This window comes from Zootoca vivipara, chromosome 2 (assembly GCF_965207765.1).
Source record: "Zootoca vivipara chromosome 2, rZooViv2.hap1.1, whole genome shotgun sequence".
NCBI lineage: Eukaryota > Metazoa > Chordata > Lepidosauria > Squamata > Lacertidae > Zootoca > Zootoca vivipara.
In genome coordinates this window covers 111405250-111422954 of record NC_142584.1, presented here as the reverse complement: position 1 = coordinate 111422954, position 17705 = coordinate 111405250, and the positions used below count along the sequence as shown (strand labels likewise).

At 47.2% G+C, this 17705-nt stretch overlaps 1 protein-coding gene across 2 annotated transcripts; it reads left to right on the top strand.

The window, feature by feature from the left end:
• Positions 1–1529: 1529 nt before the first annotated feature.
• On the top strand, positions 1530–11769 carry RNF5 (ring finger protein 5). 2 transcript variants are annotated; one of them, XM_035107108.3, is made up of 6 exons: positions 1530–1692; positions 2251–2269; positions 3989–4101; positions 5082–5136; positions 5623–5734; positions 10288–11769. In XM_035107108.3, exons 1-6 carry the CDS (start codon positions 1550–1552, stop codon positions 10374–10376), a joined length of 531 nt encoding a protein of 176 aa, XP_034962999.3. In that variant the 5' UTR covers positions 1530–1549; the 3' UTR covers positions 10377–11769. The 2 variants fall into 2 exon arrangements, with proteins under 2 accessions (XP_034962999.3, XP_088519782.1); XM_088663656.1 differs by lacking the exon at positions 5623–5734.
• The last annotated feature ends 5936 nt before the right edge of the window (positions 11770–17705 follow it).

Below are 17705 nucleotides of genomic sequence, written 5' to 3'. Positions count from 1 at the left end.
CATTCCCAATCCGGTGCCCTTCAGACATTTTAAACCACAATTCTCATCAGTTCCAGCCCACATGGTCAATGGTCAGGAATGATGGGAGTTGTAGTCCAAAATTGTCTGGCAAGGGAAAACCAGGTTGAGGAAGGCTGAGACATTGTCTTGCTTGTGCTGCCCAGAATGAGAGACACCCCCCCCCCCAATGCGCCTAGAAACAACAGCAGCAGAGGAAGCTGAGTTTCCTTTGCTCCCACGACCCTGAGATTAAGAGTCTCATGCTCTACCATCTGGGTCTGCTGTGACATTGGCAGCAATTGTGATGACTGTGGGTTGCCATGGCACAGGCAGGGATGATTCTCAGTCTTAATAACCCAATCCTAAGACCGGTGGCAAAGCCAGAACTTACTTCCTAGTAAGTCTGTTCACAGATATGCATTTGTAGATAGCTAGATTTGTGGTGACTCTGGCTTTAGCCTGTTGAGTAGACGGGTAACATCAGTTGCTGGGGTAATGGGAAGTGTGTGTTGTCATGACAATGGTTGTAGCAGCAAGGGAAGCTTGTGTTGAGTGTATGACTTATTGTGGTAACAACAGAATCCTTGGAATGGTTTGGTTGATACCAAAAAACAAAAAACTGTGGTTTAAATGGGGCAGGTAGACCAACATGGACCACAGTGGCACTGATGGAAACAGGTTGCCATGCCAACAGCCTCACTGGCAAGCAGGTGTCTGGTTGCTATGGTAACACCTCACTTTATGCAGTTAAACCTGTTTGAGGAGTAGTTGACTTATCCAGGTAATACCTGACTGCCATGGTGAAGGGCTCTGGGCTGACTGTTACTACAGACACCCTTATATCTTGATAGCTGCCATGACAACATGCTAGATCTAAGGAAGAAACAGTAAACTTAAGGCCCGAGGCAGGAAGTGATGTTTCACCTCCCATGAACCTTCGCCTCATAAATGGGCAAGCTTGGTACAGCTCAGCACGAGAGCAGACTCCGCCCTTTGGCCAAAGAGCTCTGATTGTTCGTTGGCCACCCTATAATGCAATCGTGATTGGTTCCCGCTCCGATCTGGGATTGTGGCCAATCACAATATGCTTGGGTTTTTGTAGAGGGAGTGTGCTTGTCGTTCGTGCTTTCAACTGCATTCCAGACGTGCCCGACGTGCACCCGCCCCCAATCCTGTCTTGCTCTTGACAGGTTGGCTTTCCAGTCAATCAGGCTACGCCCTCCCCCCATCTCTCGCTTTAAAGTCACATGACATCTTATTTTGCTCGACGGCTGGAGGCGGGAGAATGAGGCCTCCCTTAACCAAGATAACGTAACCTCACATTTTGACACCCGAACGATGCAACCAGTAAAAAAAGTTTTGAGCGCCCCCATAGAGCTGTGAAGGCGGGACTAACTCGAACGTGCGCAATCATTTTTGCCAGGTGCCACAACGGACTGCCTCTGGCTCCAATGAAATATCGGCAAGGCGAGAAAGACGGGCGCCGGGGCCAATTGCTGAAGAGCGGGCGTGTCCGGCTCCCCTCCTTCAGTTTAAGTGAGGGCGGAAGATGGCGGCGGCGGCCGGGATGGGTTCGGGGGTTCCGGACGGGGAACCCGAGGGTTCAAACCGCGACCGCAGCGCTTTCGAATGCAACATCTGCCTGGAGCCTGCCAGAGAAGCTGTCATTGGGCTCTGCGGCCACCTGTACTGGTGAGGAGGAGTGGGGAGCATAAAGGGGCGTGGCCCTGAAGAGTTGGGGGGCAGCCTTAAAAGGGCGGGGGGCACAGAACAAGGTGCCTGGCAGGGAGAGCTGCTATTGTTCTTACTGGGTCTGGCAGGTGGAAGGTTTGCCCCATTGCAACGAAGCCTGGGAAAGGAGCTTCACCTGCTGAATTTCTGCATGTCCAGATGGCCTTAAAACTGCAGGGGCTGCACCAGATTTCGCTTGATTTCGACTGCCACCTCACCACTGTCTAAAAATCAAAGAGGGTGGGTGGTAATCTCGAAGGAGAGCCCATGTGGCATCACACGGTTAGGGTGTGCGGATCAGAACCAGGCTTTGTGAAGATCAGTGTGTGTGAGACGTGTGGCCCGTTGCAGGATTAGCTTTCGGAAGGTATCCAAGGTGGGAATTTCAGAACCTAGAGCTTTTCTCTGTGTGGCCTTAGTCGGGCATATGATTCTTGCTTTTTTTTAAAAAAACGAAATCGCATTATTATTCCAGGTTTTAAAAGAGTCGCTCACTTTTTCTTCTCTCTTTTTTCCTAGCTGGCCGTGTCTTCACCAGGTGAGTGTCTCCCTTTCCTTGGCTGCTGACCTCTAGGGCCAGGAAAGGTAAAGGTGTCAAAGGACGTCATTGAAAGAACCTGCCCTGGTGTGTGAACTGGCCTGCCGTGGTGTCGGCCTGCCAGGCATCTAGATGCCTACGGGAAGCTCGCAAGCAGGACCTGAGTGCAACAGGGCCAGTTTGCAGAGTCCCCATGGGCATCTGGTTGGCTACTGGGATTAGCAGGATGCTCAAATACAGGCACCCCCAAACTTTGGTCCTCCAGATGTTTTGGGCTACAATTCCAATCTTCCCCGACCACTGGTCTTGTTAGCTAGGGATCATGGGAGTTGTAGTCCCAAAAAACCTGGAGGGCCAAGTTTGGCTGCCAACAGGTCTCTTCTTGTGTTCTTATGGGAGGCAGGCTTTTACAGGAGGCTTTCATAATATTTGTGCCTATTGAGGATGCTCGAGAGCTCTGTCAGTGGCTATTTGACATGACAGCTTGAGGAAAATGCAACCTCCATGTGCAGAAGCTGTATATATTTTTAACTGCTAAAGGCAAACCACAGGAGGAGAGAGCAGGTTTGTGAGCATTCCTTTTGTTTCTAATCTGGCAGACTTCTGTTGAGACAGAATCCTGATCAAGATGGACCATTGGTCTCATCTGGTTAAATATTTCCTATTGGAGCAGCTGTCCTTGAATTGAATCCTTTCACCACCAATAAGAAGTCTGACTGTGCTTAATTAGTAAAAATAACTTCAGAGTTCTGTTGTGCTCAGATGCTGCTTGAGGCCATTGGCCACTGTGAGAAAAGGAGGCTGGGCTAAGATGGGCCACTACCTGATCAGGGGACCTTGGGCAAAGCCGGAGGCAAAAGTGGGCAGAGTCGCAAATGTGAATTTTACCTACAGTATCAGCTCTCACCTGTGGTTCCTAGAATCTGTCAGTGTGTGAGAGCAGCCACAGCCCAGGAACAGCTTTGTATGGCAGGCTAAATCAGGTGAGGGCAGCTGATGGGTCTCAAACCCTCAGTGAGTTAGGGGCTTCCTCTGCATTGAAGGCAGGCTCCAGCGGATTGAGCAGATGAGACCAGTGGTGGGTCCAACAGTCAAGAAGGCTGTAGAGGAAGTGAGGGGCAGACGGGGCTCGTCAACCTGGGAAGGTAGCCCATTTAGGAGATGGAAAACTCTGATCCTAAACCTCTGATGCTTTGCGAGATATCTTTGTGAGAAGAAAAGCTAAGGAGTAAACCCGACACAAATCTGGAGTGGGGTTCCTAAGACGGTCGAATGGCAATTCCTGCAGCCAAGCTGGTGCCAGGACCTCCAGACACACTGCCCAAATTTACGCCCTAGGGAGGTCATTTTGGTGCTGCTAACACAATGGTTTGACTACACCCCCAGACAGATGGATGCAAACAACAACAACAACAACAGTTCAGTTGTGCACCCTTCTCTGTCTTCCATTCAGACAAGCAAGAGGCATGATCAGAGTTCAAGGGCTCATTCCAGCCAGGCAAAACATTTGGGTTTGAAGCAGGGTCAGGGTGAGGGGGATGCCCTGGAGAAAGGAATGGCATCTGGGTGAGAGTTCTGCATTTGTGCCCACCTGCCTGCCTGCTCACCTGCCCCTGGGTGCCTGAGATTTCCCCGCCGTGGTTACATATGATCTGTATATATTTGGGGCGGGTGGGAGAAGCTTTTCCACATTCACTGCCATCTTTTCCCCCTCCCTAGTGGCTAGAAACTCGGCCAGAACGCCAGGAGTGTCCTGTGTGCAAGGCAGGAATCAGCCGGGACAAAGTCATCCCTCTCTATGGACGTGGAAGCTCCGCCCAGCAGGATCCCAGGTAATCGTTTCCCTTTGCTAGGCTCCCTGCTAGTTTGGTAGTCCTCAGTAATAGTGGAATTCTGGGCTAGAGTGACCTTTCCCCAGTCATTTCCTTTTCCTGTAGGCTGGTTAGTCTCCCTCCTTCTCTTCTGCAATATCTCTGGCCACGAGTCCTTTACTGGCTCTGAAGAGTCTCTTATTCTGATAAAAGGAAAGATTTGTAACTTTCTGGGTCCCAAGCTCAGTATCTCTGGGCAACTGCCTAGCCCAGGAATGTGTGATCAATAGAATCATAGAGTTGGAAGGGGCCAGTAGGGTCATCGAGTCCAATTCCCTGTAATGCAGGAATCTCAACTAAAGCATCCCGGCCTCTGCTTAAGGAAGGAGATTCCACCACCTTCCGAGGGCGTCTGTTCCTCTGTCAAACATTTCTTACCATCAGAAAGTTCTTCCTGACATTTAGTCGGAATCTCCTTTCCTGTCATTCGAATCCACAAGATGGCCACGAACTTGAATTGCTTTAAAAGGGGCTATGACAGATTCATGGAGCAGAGGGCTATCGATGGCTAGTAGTTGTGCCTCTGAAAATCAGTTGTTGAGAATCGCAAGCGGGGAGTGTGTCATTGCTTCCCATGTGCATCCAGTTGGCTGCTGTGAGAACAGAATGAATGACTAGGTGGGCCTTTGGCCACATCCAGCAAAGCGCTTCTGAAGCTGAGGATGCTCTCCTTCCAATGTAAACATGTTGCCTCTCGGCTGCATTGAATTGCAGGCTCAGGGCAAGGACCTGCTCCGTCCTCTGTAAATCTTCCAAGCACAGCCATCACCTCCCCCAGTGTTTTGTAAATACTACATCCTTATCCTAATGTGATTTTTAAAATCCCTTTTGCACCTTGTTATGGGGAAGACGGGGGGTGATGGTGAAAACACTGATGAATGGGAGGAGTGTCTGCCCATCTGCTAGTGCTGTTTATGCATATTCTCCCCTTCCTATCACAGGTTGAAGACCCCTCCTCGGCCACGAGGGCAGCGCCCAGAGCCGGAGTCCCGAGGGGTGAGTGCCGCTTGCTTCCAGCCCTCTATAGACTGATCCCAGCTGAAATGCTTTGCAGTTTGCAGCAGACTACTAATGCGGGTGGCGCTGTGGGTTAAACCACAGAGCCTAGGGCTTGCCGATCAGAAGGTCGGCGGTTCGAATCCCCACGATGGGTTGAGCTTCTATTGCTCAGTCCCAGCTCCTGCCAACCTAGCAGTTCGAAAGCATGTCAAACTGCAAGTAGATAAATAGGTACCGCTCTGGTGGGAAGGTAAACGGCGTTTCCGTGCGCTGCTCTGGTTCGCCAGAAGCAGCTTTGTCATGCTGGCCACATGACCTGGAGCTGTACGCCGGCTCCCTCGGCCAATAACGCGAGATGAGCACCGCAACCCCAGAGTCGGTCATGACTGGACCTAATGGTCAGGGGTCGCTTTACCTTTACCTTACTAACCTACATTTTTCCCCTTTCTGTTTTTTGCCCCCTGCTCCCCCTCCCTCCGACAGGGCATGGGCGCCTTTCCTGACGCAGCCACTGGCTTCCACATGGCATTTGGCGTTGGCGCGTTCCCCTTTGGGTTTTTTGCCACTGGCTACAGTACCCCAGGAGAAAGGGCAGGTAATGCACTACTTTTAAAAACAGGTCTAAGCTTGTTGCACAAATCTGCCCATAAGGGCACACTCAAATTCCACAGCCGTGCTCTCTCGTCCTATCAACCAACCTCTGGGATTCTTCTTCTTCTTCTTCTTCTTCTTCTTCTTCTTCTTCTTCTTCTTCTTCTTCTTCTTCTTCTTCTTCTTCTTCTTCTTCTTCTTCTTCTTCTTCTTCTTCTTCTTCTTCTTCTTCTTCTTCTTCTTCTTCTTCTTCTTCTTCTTCTTCTTCTTCTTCTTCTTCTTCTTCTTCTTCTTCTTCTTCTTCTTCTTCTTCTTCTTCTTCTTCTTCTTCTCCTCCTCCTCCTCCTCCTCCTCCTCCTCCTCCTCCTCCTCCTCCTCCTCCTCCTCCTCCATTTATACCGTGCCCATCTGGCTGGGTTTCCCCAGCCACTCTGGACGGCTCCCAACAGAGAGTTTAAAATACGATAAAACATCAAACATTAAAAACTTCCCTAAACAGGGCTGCCTTCAGATGTCTTCTAAAAGTCAGATAGTTGTTTATTTCCTTGACATCTGGTGGGAGGGCGTTCCACAGGGCAGGCGCCACTACCGAGAAGGCCCTCTGCCTGGTTCCCTGTAACCTTGCTTCTCACAGTGAGGGAACCGCCAGAAGGCCCTTGGAGCTGGGCCTCGGTGTCCAGACTGAATGATGGGGGTGGAGACGCTACTTCAGGTATACTGGTCCGAGGCCATTTAGAGCTCTAAAGGTCAGCACCAACAACTTTGAATTGTGCTCAGAAACGTACTGGGAGCCAATGTAGATCTTTCAAGACCGGTGTTATGTGGTCTCGGCGGCCGCTCCCAGTCACCAGTCTAGCTGCCTCATTCTGGATTAGTTGTAGTTTCCAGGTCACCTTCAAAGGTAGCCCCACGTAGATGCACCACTCTGGCGAGACAGTCTGCGGGCAGGTAGTTGGTAGTTGTCGGCTTCTGTCTGCCTCAAGAGATAATGGAGGGCACCTCCAGGGGTGAAGTCAAACTGCTGTGTTAGCAGCATCAAAGTGACCTCCCTGAGGTGCAAGCCTGGGCAGTGTATATGACAGTCCTGGGCTGCCCAGAGGGCAAGATCTGCCTCTCAGCCTCGCTGATGTGGTCCAAAGGAAAGCAGAGCAAGAGTTTTGGCACCAGCTTGGCTGCAGCAGTTGCCAGAAGGAGTCATAGAATCATAGAGTTGAAAGAGACCACAAGGGCCATCCAGTCCAACCCCCTGCCAAGCAGGAAACACCATCAGGAGGCATGGAAAGCACCATCCAACTGTCTTAGGGACTCTGCTCCGGATTTGTGAAGGGTTTACTTCCTAGCCTTTTCTACTCCTGAAGATATCCCGCAAGGCAGCAGAGGTTTAGGATCATACTTTTCCTCCTCCTCCCTTCCCAGGTGGGTGAGCTTCACCTGTCCCTCCCTTCCCTCTGTGGCATGTGCCTTCTCGACGGTTGGACCCACTATTGGTCTCATCCACCGAGTCTGCCAGAGCCTGTCTTCACATGAAGGGGAAGTCCCTAACTCACTGAGGGTTTGAAATCCATCAGCTGCCCTCACCTGGTTTAGCCGGCCCGTTGAAGCCATTCCTGGGGTGTGACCACTGTCGCATGCCAACAGCTTTTAGGAGCCGCAGGTGAAAGAGCTGAGTGCAGGATGGGAACCAAAGGTGGGCAAACTACCCCAGAAGGAGCATGATTTGTCCTCCACGAGAGGTATTACCCCTCCTCTAACTCCCTGTATACCCCTGGGATTAATCTCTTGTGTTTTTCCACGCTACCCTTGGTGGGTTTTACCCAGGTAATAGCTGTGTCCTCACTCTGATTTGCAGTGTTTGTGCTAAGTTCAAGTGTACCATTATTACGGCCGGGCTTGGGCAAGGCACCATGTCTCTCCCTGCTAAGCTGCCACTAATAGAACTTGGCAGCAGCCCTGCACTGGGTCACGTTTACACAAGCAGGTGCTTGAGTCTTAACCTGTGCTTGAAATCCTTACTGTTCCACTTCACTGGTTTAGAGAAGGAGTTGTTCCACCGTCACGCTCTCACATGCATCCTTTTCATGTTCCTCCCTCTCCTCCAGTGCTGCGTTACTTCCTTCTGACACCTGGCTGCCGAGTAGTAGCATCTCTTTCCTTCTCTGTATTTGGAGAGGGATTTTAGCTTGCCGTCAGAGCATTTGCCTTGCATTCAGAAGGTCCAAGGTTCCAGCCCATAGTTGTGTCTCCAGTTAAAAGGATTGCTGGTGGCATGTTCTGAAAAAGGATCTCTCTCTCTCTCTCTCTCTCTCTCTCTCTCTCTCTCTCTCTCTCTCTCTCTCTCTCCCAGAGATCCTGGAGGAGAGTACTGCCAGTCAGAGCAGACAGTACTACGGTAGTCTAGATTGTCTAGCCTTAACCAGTATCAGGTCGCTTCCTACCTTCTCTTCCTGCCTCAAGTCTTAGGGTAGGGAACTTCTGATCTGCATCTGCATGTTTGGCCCTCAAGGTTGTTTGGTCTAAGCAACACCCACCCACACTACAATCAGCTGGATGTTGGGGGCTTGCATAGCTCCAGGCACAATGTTTTGCAAATCCTGAGCGCTGTAGCCTTCTTAGCTCTGGCAATACATGGAGATCTGCCCTGATTATCATGATACATCCCTAATTACCGTATTGGCCTGAATATACTAAGCTTCATTCCCCCCCCCCCCAAAAAAAATTATGACTGTGAAAAGTTAAAGTGTGGCTTAAATTTGCGACCTTACAAAAATTGGCTTTTACGATATCGCTGCTGAAACAGACATACGGTAAAGCGGAATGGGTGTGAGTGCCTGGGGAATTTTAAGGAAGTGGCTTCTATTTGGGTACTGTCTTTTTTCTTTTCCTCGGGTGCGGCATATATTCGGGCCAACATGGTGGTAGCATTATTGTACAGTGGTACCTGTAGTTGCAAACGGGGTCTGTTCCCGAGGTCTGGCCACATCCCAAGGAATTCTCAACCAGAGGGCAGCTTCTGTGCATATGCGCGCAACATGGTTTAGCGCTTGTGCGCATGCGGCGAAACCCGGAAAAATACTTCTGGGTTTGCCACGTTTGCATCCTGAAGTTTACGTATCCAAAGGGATACATAAGCGGAGGTACGACTGTATAATTAATTAAGATTATTGTATTAGGACATGTCATTTTGGGGGATCAAACTTTTTGCAAATTTCTTCAGTGAGGGGTCATAAAAATGTTTTGGGGTATGAAGAATTCAAATCGGCTCTCAGACAACATTGAGCTTGGTAAGTCTATGTTTGATGAAGAAGCCCATAAGCTGCTTTTAGAAAACCAAAGAATTTAAATTTTAACTTCTGAAAATGTCAGGTAATGCCAAATAATGATAATAATAATAATAAATAATAATATATAAGACAGAAGATACTTCTATTCCACCCGCAACACAATAATATCTGTGGAGAGGATACTTGAGGTGATAATACATAAATAAACATATTGTTTGTGTACTATGCGCTGCATATATAATTATAATTATTTATTTGTACCCCGCCCATCTGGCTGAGTCTCCCCAGCCACTCTGGGCGGCTCCCAATCGAATAGTAACACAATACAGCATTAAATATTAAAAACTTCCCTAAACAGGGCTGCCTTCAGGTGTCTTTTAAAAATAGGATAGCTGCTTATTTCCTTGACATCTGTTGGAAGGGCGATACACAGGGTGGGTGCCACTACCGAGAAGACCCTCTGTCTGGTTCCCTGTAACCTCACTTCTCGCAATGAGGGAACCGCCAGAAGGCCCTCGGCGATGGATCTTCATTTTTATGAAACATAAAAAATGTACCACTTGACATGTTACAGTAATTATATGTTGTTCTTGTATTTAAAAGCAAAACAATAAAAATTGTTGGGAAAATAATATGAATAACAGTAGTAGTGATAATGATAATAGTAATAGTAATAGTAATAATATATTACTGTACATACCTGGAAATCATTTTTAATTATTTCTATGCAGTCTTACACACATTTTGCTTACCAAGCAAAACTAAGTAATAATAATAATAAATTTTCTTATCTGTACCCCACCCATCCGGCTAGGTTGCCCCAACCACTCTCAGCAGCTTCCAACACATATAAAAACACGATAAAGCATCAAACTTTAATAATAACAATCTGATCCAATATAAAGGGTCGCAATAACTTTAAAATAAAAAACTTGTATCAAATAATGCAATATTCAATAATCCATTAGAAATTATATTAATTTAACCAAAATATATTTTGAACTCCGAAGTCACGTTGCAACTTTTTAGCACCCCTCATTTTTGGAATTTGAAACCTGAATTCTTCAAATACGTCCCAGTGTATCATCTTAGAAGGGGTGTGATGACTGTGGCTGTCATGGAGGGATCCTGCACTTTTGAATTTGCCACTACACTTACTGCCCGGAAATGGATTTCTATGGAAATGTATTGGCTACCTTGACTTTTGCATCTACCTGTAAGGGATCTGGTGCCTTCTTCTAACCTTGAGCTCCTCTGTCTCTCTTTTTTTGCTTAGACGCAGAAGCTGCCCGTCCACCCAGCTGGCAGGATTCGCTCTTCCTCTTCATTGCCATCTTCTTTTTCTTTTGGCTGCTTAGTGTCTGACTGGCTGGACTCCGCTGGACTTGCCCTGTGCTAAAAAAGAAAGAAAGAAAAAAGCCTATCAGAACAGGATAGAAGGACTTTCAAACTATGGGGAGGGGAAGGCAGAGCTGGGGCCTGGTGTTTCTCCCTCCTCAACCTTCCTCTTTGATCCCCCTACACAGAATTAAAAGTATAATAGGGTGACTTGGGGAGCTGATGATGCAAACAAGGTGTATATTTGTGTTCAAAGTTTATCTGTGTGTATGTGGGGGAGGGGGGGGCAGGTAGGGAAAGTCATAATTATCAAGGTGTTTTAATTGTTTCCTCTAATCGCCCTTGACTGAAGCTTTCCAAAGTTTGCCTGAATTGCAGGTGGGCTGTGTAAAAAATAATAATTGAGAAGATGTAGAAGAAAGTAGCCATTAGAAGCTGTGGGGCCCGGGAGCCAACTGTCGGTCCTCTGCTCGCTCTCTCCCCCCCACCCCCCCCACCCCGCCATGATATTTTGCTCACCTGCTTTCTCCCTCCTCGCAGGCCAGAGGGGTGGGGGGTGGGGCCTGTCACTTACTCAGTCACATTAATGGGACAAAAACCCACATTTGCAGCCAGACCCACCCTCTTTTAACAGCTTCAATGCATCTCTTGGCAACTAGGCCTCAAACAACAACAACAAAATCGAGATTTGTTCCTACCTATAAACTTACAATGGCATGAAATGCTACGTAGCGGGGAAAGGGGGCGTTTTTAGGAGGGAAAGAGAGCCGCCTCTTTTCTTTATAGGGGCAAAAAGCCCACCACACCCACCTGCCTCAGCAAGTGTTGCGGTAGGGGGAGCAGAGGCAAGAAAAGTAGAGCAGCGGGGCGATAAAGGTGGGCTATGGCAATGGAGGGGAAGGCGCCACAGGAAAAACACCTGGGCTTCTTTCTCTCCCCCCACCCCACTGCATTCCTCCAACCACTGGGAGGGAAATGGGCCTCAGGTGTGTTAATTTAGCTGGTCACAAAGAAGTTCCTTGTGGTTAGTTTTATGTACAATAATAATAATGTCCCACCCCCTTAAAAAAAAAAGACTTCCAGAGATGTAAGAAGCCACCTGCTTTTACAGACTGTTTTATTTTCCAGGCTGGTGATGAAGGACTAGTCATTGCAGGGCAACTGGCTGTATTTCTTCTCTCTTTCCCCTCAATCTTCTAAGGGTGTATGGTACAGTCAGCGCTGGCGGGATTAGTTCTTGCTTGGGTTGGGATGGGGGGAATAACCTTGGCTGGACTAACAGTATTTAATTGCCCAGAAATCTCGGGGGGGGGGGGGAAGGACTCACCCACCCACTTCCCTTTCTTCCCGTTTGGATGACAGGAGGGAAGATGTGGTGTAAATTAACTGATGCTGTAATTAAATTAACCTGTGATTCATATCTGCTTGCGAGTACGGAGTCTCCTTGCCGTTTTCTGATGGCGTGAGAGGTGTGTGTGTGTGTAGAAACGCTGGGCAGGTTTGATGAGAGATGATTTGCGCAACTCATTTCGCTGACCTGTGTGATGTGGTGGTGGGGTTGGGGGAGTGCTTTGTGTAACAAAACAGAAGATCCTGTTCTCAAAGTGGTCCACCAGATCGTTTCTGGGAAGCCCTCAAGGACCGCCTCTCTTCATATGAACCTACCCGGACTCTGACGTCATCACCTGAGGCTGCTCTTCATGTACCTTCTCCAGGAGATGATGTTTGGAGCATGGCAACACGAGAACGGGCGTTTTCTGCGGTGGCACCTTGTTTGTGGAACGCTCTCTCCCTGGGTGGCACCTTCATTATACATCTTTAGGCACCAGGCAAAAACATTCCTCTTCAACCATTGGCAGACTGACCTCCGATGCCCTTTTAAATGTCTTGTGGGAGGGAGGATTATTGGTTTCTTTATGTTCTTATTTTTATTACGTGTTGTTTTATCTTGTAATTTTATGTTGTGAAACGGCCTGAGATCTATGGATCAGAGACGGTATACAAATTTTATGTGTGGTGGGAGGGGGAATAATTGGTTTGTTTATGTTCTTATTTTTATTATGTGTTGTTTTATCTTGTGATTTTATTTTGTGAAACGGCCTGAGATCTATGGATCAAAGGCAGTATACAAATTTTAATATTAATAATAGAATTGTAGAGTTGGAAGGGACCACAAGGGTCATCTAGTCCAACCCCCTGCAATGCAGGGATCGTTTCCCCAACTTGGGTCTCGAACCCAGAACCCTAAGGGTCACGTGATCTACCAACTGAGCTATCTATTTGCTCCCTCTGCATTTTCCTTTTTTCCTGAAAAGGCCCCAAAGTTGTAGCTTTATAGCTTTGAGATGTTCCAGTCCCTTGTTTTCATTATCTTTTCCCAACTGCTGTGGGAAAACACAGGGATGGATAGATCTGGGTGTTTTGTATTAGATCAGCAACGGCTTCTTGTCCCCCAATTATTTTACAGTAGCAACAACACAATGACTTACTTCCACCCAATTTCAGCTGCTGAAATTAAGCTACTCTGGAGCGCATGTTTTTGTGACAGGACTATGAATTTGGTTGAGTTCTTTGTACTGAAAACCAAGTCTTGAGCTCAGAATGTCCTCAGTAACATCCTGTTCTTTAATCCTAAGTGAATTCTAAGTCTCTTGCACCAGATTCCGGCTGGTAGATCTTGGGCTTTTTTATTATTATTGAATTTATATACTGCCCTATACCCAGAGGTCTCTTCTGCTTAAAAACAAAAAACCCCACGAGATCCAACGAAGTGGAACTCTCCCCCCTTGCTTTTAATAGGGGAAGGCACAAACTATTCCAAATTTGAATGCCCCAGGAATATAAATAAAATGGGATACTGCTAAACTTATTTTCAATCCCTAGCAATGGAATTTGCCTTCCCACCCACCCCCTCCACTGCTACTGTGAGCATGAATTCCATAGTTTAACTGTGCAGTGTGAAGAAGCACTTTGTCTGCCCTGAATCTTCCAACATCCAGCTTTGTTGGTTGCCCCACCTTGAGATCTAGTGTCATGAGGAAGAAAAAAACTTGATCCTCTTTCTCTCCACAACATGCAGTTTTATGCCCCTCTTATCTGGTCTCCTTATTTGCTCGCTTTGGGGGAATCCTTTTGGAAGGCTTCACACATCTGCTGAGATTCCCATCCTGAATAATTGGGTCTTGTCTGCAGTGATGGCAACCACGTCCTATAGAATAGTCGGAAGGGATCCCCAAGGGTCATCTAGCCCAGCCCCCTGCAATGCAGGCATCTGTTCGCTCCTAACTCCAGATCATCCATGAACATGTTAAATAGCAACAGCCTCGTCCTTTCTGTGGGATGGGGGATGTTGCATTTACTCTTTAGTTCCTATTCTTTAGCTGAAGATTCTAGAGTGCATCACACCTTTTGTGAAATGCCTGCTAGCTCGGAACTCGTTCTCTAAAGTAGAAATAATAGGAAAGCACCAGTGGAAAAAAATATATTTTATTGTTTAGGCAAAACTGTACAAGAGAGTGATGGGGGAAGCTCCAGAGTATATCCCCCCCCCCAATTTGAAATCCATCCTTCCTCTGAAGCCTCCAAAGGCCCCCTGTATCTATGGATCCCTTTGCTTAGGCTTCTGCCTGCAAGGAAGTAAACAGACTCCACCTCAGGGAAGCCAACTTTGGGGGTGGGGACAGGACCTCTGTGCCTTTCGACAGTAAAAATCCAACAGATGCTTTCTTTCTGCATCACTGCCGTTTCTACACTGGGGAAAAGGCAGTCACACCACCCCTCCAAATTAAACAATTGCATCCATGCCAAAAGGGCAGGGAGCCAGTTTTGGTCTAATGTTACTGAGACGGCTACTTAGCCCAGAAAAAGAGCCCATTTTGATCTTTGGGTAGTTAAAAATGCAAGTGAGTGGGACATTCAGTGTTATAAAGGACTCTGAGATGCTTAGGAATTTGGGGACGGGAGATGAGTGTTCAAAAAGCATAAAGAAAAATGGGGGGGGGTGGAACCACAATTTTACCACATTATCTATCCTTTTATGCATGTTAAGACATGAGAAATCTTGAATATGCACCTTGAACGATCCTGTGTGTATATTCTTGCCCAGACATCTTAATTAACTCTCCATTTAAATTCACCACCACCAAGGTAGCCAAAGGTTGCAGCCTTCTGCTCATACTTGGGAGCATAACCTATTAAACTCGGCAAGACTTGCTCCCGAGTAAACATTTAATAGGCGTGGGCTGGGTGTGGATGCTTCAGTTCTGTCAGGGCATACTTTGGGGGTTGCAACAGAATCCTCAGAAACATTACCCAATGACAATTCCCAGAATGCTTTGGGGAGGGAGCCATGACACTTCTGTTGGTAAAGCCTTGCTTCAGATTTGCAGTGGCAATTCCCTGAGACTTAGGGGATCATCACAACGACAAATATCAATCATGGCTGTACCAATGGAAGGATCCCCCACCCCAGCCAAATGAACTGAAATTTGGGGTTCTCCATTCTTCCAGCGTGGCTGGAAAAGCTATGGTCCTTTCAAACTCCTGTCAGCCTAGATGGGGGTCACAGCCTAACATCACGAGGGCCATAGGATCTCTTATCAGTGTCCTATTGCCTCCTCACTCCCCTTCTGCCGTTCTTTCTCTGAGAACATGTCTCTGTGTGCCTCTTAAATGCTTTTGTTCTCTCCCTCCAGCTCACCTATGCTTCCATGTGGGTCATGGGGTTTTCCCCTTGGCTTACAAAAGGGCTTTTTATTTCAACGTCACCGTGTTAGGGCTGTGGGACAGAGCTGTGAGCAGGTTAGACCCTGCCATCTCGTAGCCTCCAGGAAGAGACGCAAACAGCAAAAAGCTTCCTGTTTGCTCCTGTGGCTGGGCACATGCACCGTATTCCAGTGTAGGGTGAAGAAAGTGCAGAGGCACATCAACCACTCCATGAATAGCACTGGTGCACCTTTTTAAACAGTCTCACAAGGGGTGGAAATTGCCACAATGGTGGTTTCCATTACAGGTACATCATGTTGGGGCCTCCTGAAATATTAAGCCTGCCCCAAAAAGTGTCTCAAAACCTGCATCTTAAGAAATGCCACATCACAAATGGCGTATAAACTGGGCAGGGCTGCCAACTGGCTGGTCAGGTGAGCAGAATTATTTAGCACAGTAGTTCCCAAACTTCTGCACGTGTTTGTTTAGATGTTAAGGTGCACGCCAAAAAACACACACCAAAAAATAAAAAATGGGGAAGAGCCACCCCCCCAATCATTGGTACCAAAAGGCAACCACCAGAAATGGGAATCTAGTTCACTCATTTTTATCATTCTCATAAGTGTGCCATTCAGGGCCTTTCCTAGCACTGCTTTAGTTGTTGTTAAAAAAATAAATAGAGGTGCCAGTACTCAAAAGAAATGCCAGGACAAAATGGCTACCATGGGCACCCAAAAATAAATAAATGACATGGCGGTGCTAATCTGGATGGGACGGCAGGAGAAGCAGGATCTGGAAATCTCCTTCCATTGCCATCTTGTAGAAGGCTGAATATTGGAATGGAGGAATGTACTGTGACTCCTTCCCCAGTCACACAGACTGTTTTCCCAGTCACATACAAAACCACCCCCTCACCCCACTTGCCTCACCTGGTAAAATATAGAAGTTACAAAACATACAATCACACAGAAATAGTTAATCCCACCCCTGCTATTATTGTTAAAGAAAAAAAAAACTGTGAGAGATACAAACTACACATCTAGTTTGGCCTTAAGGCTGTAACTTATGTTGTCAATTCAAGTAGATCCAATTGGAACTTGTGTGCGGGAACTGTTTCAACATGGGTGTCCTAACCTTATTTATCTTCCTCGTGGTGGCAGACCAGCCATTGTTTTAGGATTACCAGTTAAAAGAGAAAATCAAAACCACAAGGAATAAGCTTGCAGGGCTGGGTTTTGTTTTGTTTTGTTTTGCAAGGAAGAAACAGAACAGGTACATCAGCCAGAAATTGGCCAAGTGGCAATCCTAACTAACCCCTCAGCCTAAGAAACAAAATGGCTGCCATCAGCCACAAAGGACCAAAACAGAGATTAAATGTTGTGCTAGGCAAATTGCTTGAAACAACTTTGTAAACAGCTTCACGTGGCAAGCTGTGTGAAGTGGTTTCTCATATGGTTCAGGTGCTTTCACCAGATAAAGCTATTCCAACCCCCTCCACAGTGGACATTGACATGGTGGGGGGGGAAATAAAAGCGGTTCACAAAAATGTATTGGCACATAAGTGCTTCCGCCACAAGACATTTTGAGCTTTCCAACACACACTGCAAAGTGGTCTGAATGGTGCAAAGTGTGGTTTGGTCTCTGTGTGGGCTTGTATAGATACCCAGCAAACAGGTGTGTGTGTTTTGGGGATGGAGCAGACTTTCCTTCCCACTCATTTCCTCCTCCTTTTACCCAAATGAATCCCAGGGCAAAAAATTGTCTTCAATTTTATAGAAGAAAAAATGATGATAATAAAAGCAAAGGCAATCTAGGGCAAGAAAACAAAACAAACCCAAAACAGAACTGAGCCCCAATACCCTCAGTCAAAGGGAACGGGGCAGGGAGGTGTTTTTTTTTTGGGGGGGGGGCGTCTCACAGCACTGTTCTCCCCCCAAAAAACCCCCACAGGGCACACAGAGGTAGCAGGTTCAAAAGGTCTCTGTCCCAAGACTCTATTGGTTTCTTGCGCCATGAGGTAATAAAGCTATTGGACTGACTAGCATGTAGCCCTCCCTGCGAGCAAGGGGGGGGGAGCAATTTGAAAGTCTTATGTGGGTTTCCGTTCCTCCTAATGGGTCTCTTGCACCATCAGGACTCGCGCCTGTCGCACCCAATGTCCACCCTTGGGTCTGAATCCCTTCGGATTTGGCAACTTCCACAAGCAGGCCTTAACTCCGTCCTTTGGATCAGTCCTTCGTTATCTTTTGCAATCCGATTGCCTTTATCCACATTCTGTCTTTCGAGTCTTATTTTGGTATCTTCTCACGTCCAAGTCCTCTTTTCTGATCCAAGTACACATTCCTCTTGTGAACAGGTGCCGCTGAATGCGTGTGTCCCCCCCCCCCAATCTATTGGATCTTTTCTACTTTATAATCTTTTCCCACTACTCTTCTAATTTCCCTCTTTCCAGCCTGCAATGTCTTCGTTAGTTCCCAACTCTTTCAAGTTTCAATATTCCTGCCCTTCAGATTTGTCTTCCTTGGTTTATATTCTCTCGTCGGGAGATTTTACCTTATCTCCCTACCATTTCTGCTTTCCCACTATGTTTCATTCCCACCTCTCACTACTTTTAATATCGCCCTCTCCATTTCGTATTTCTCACCCACCATC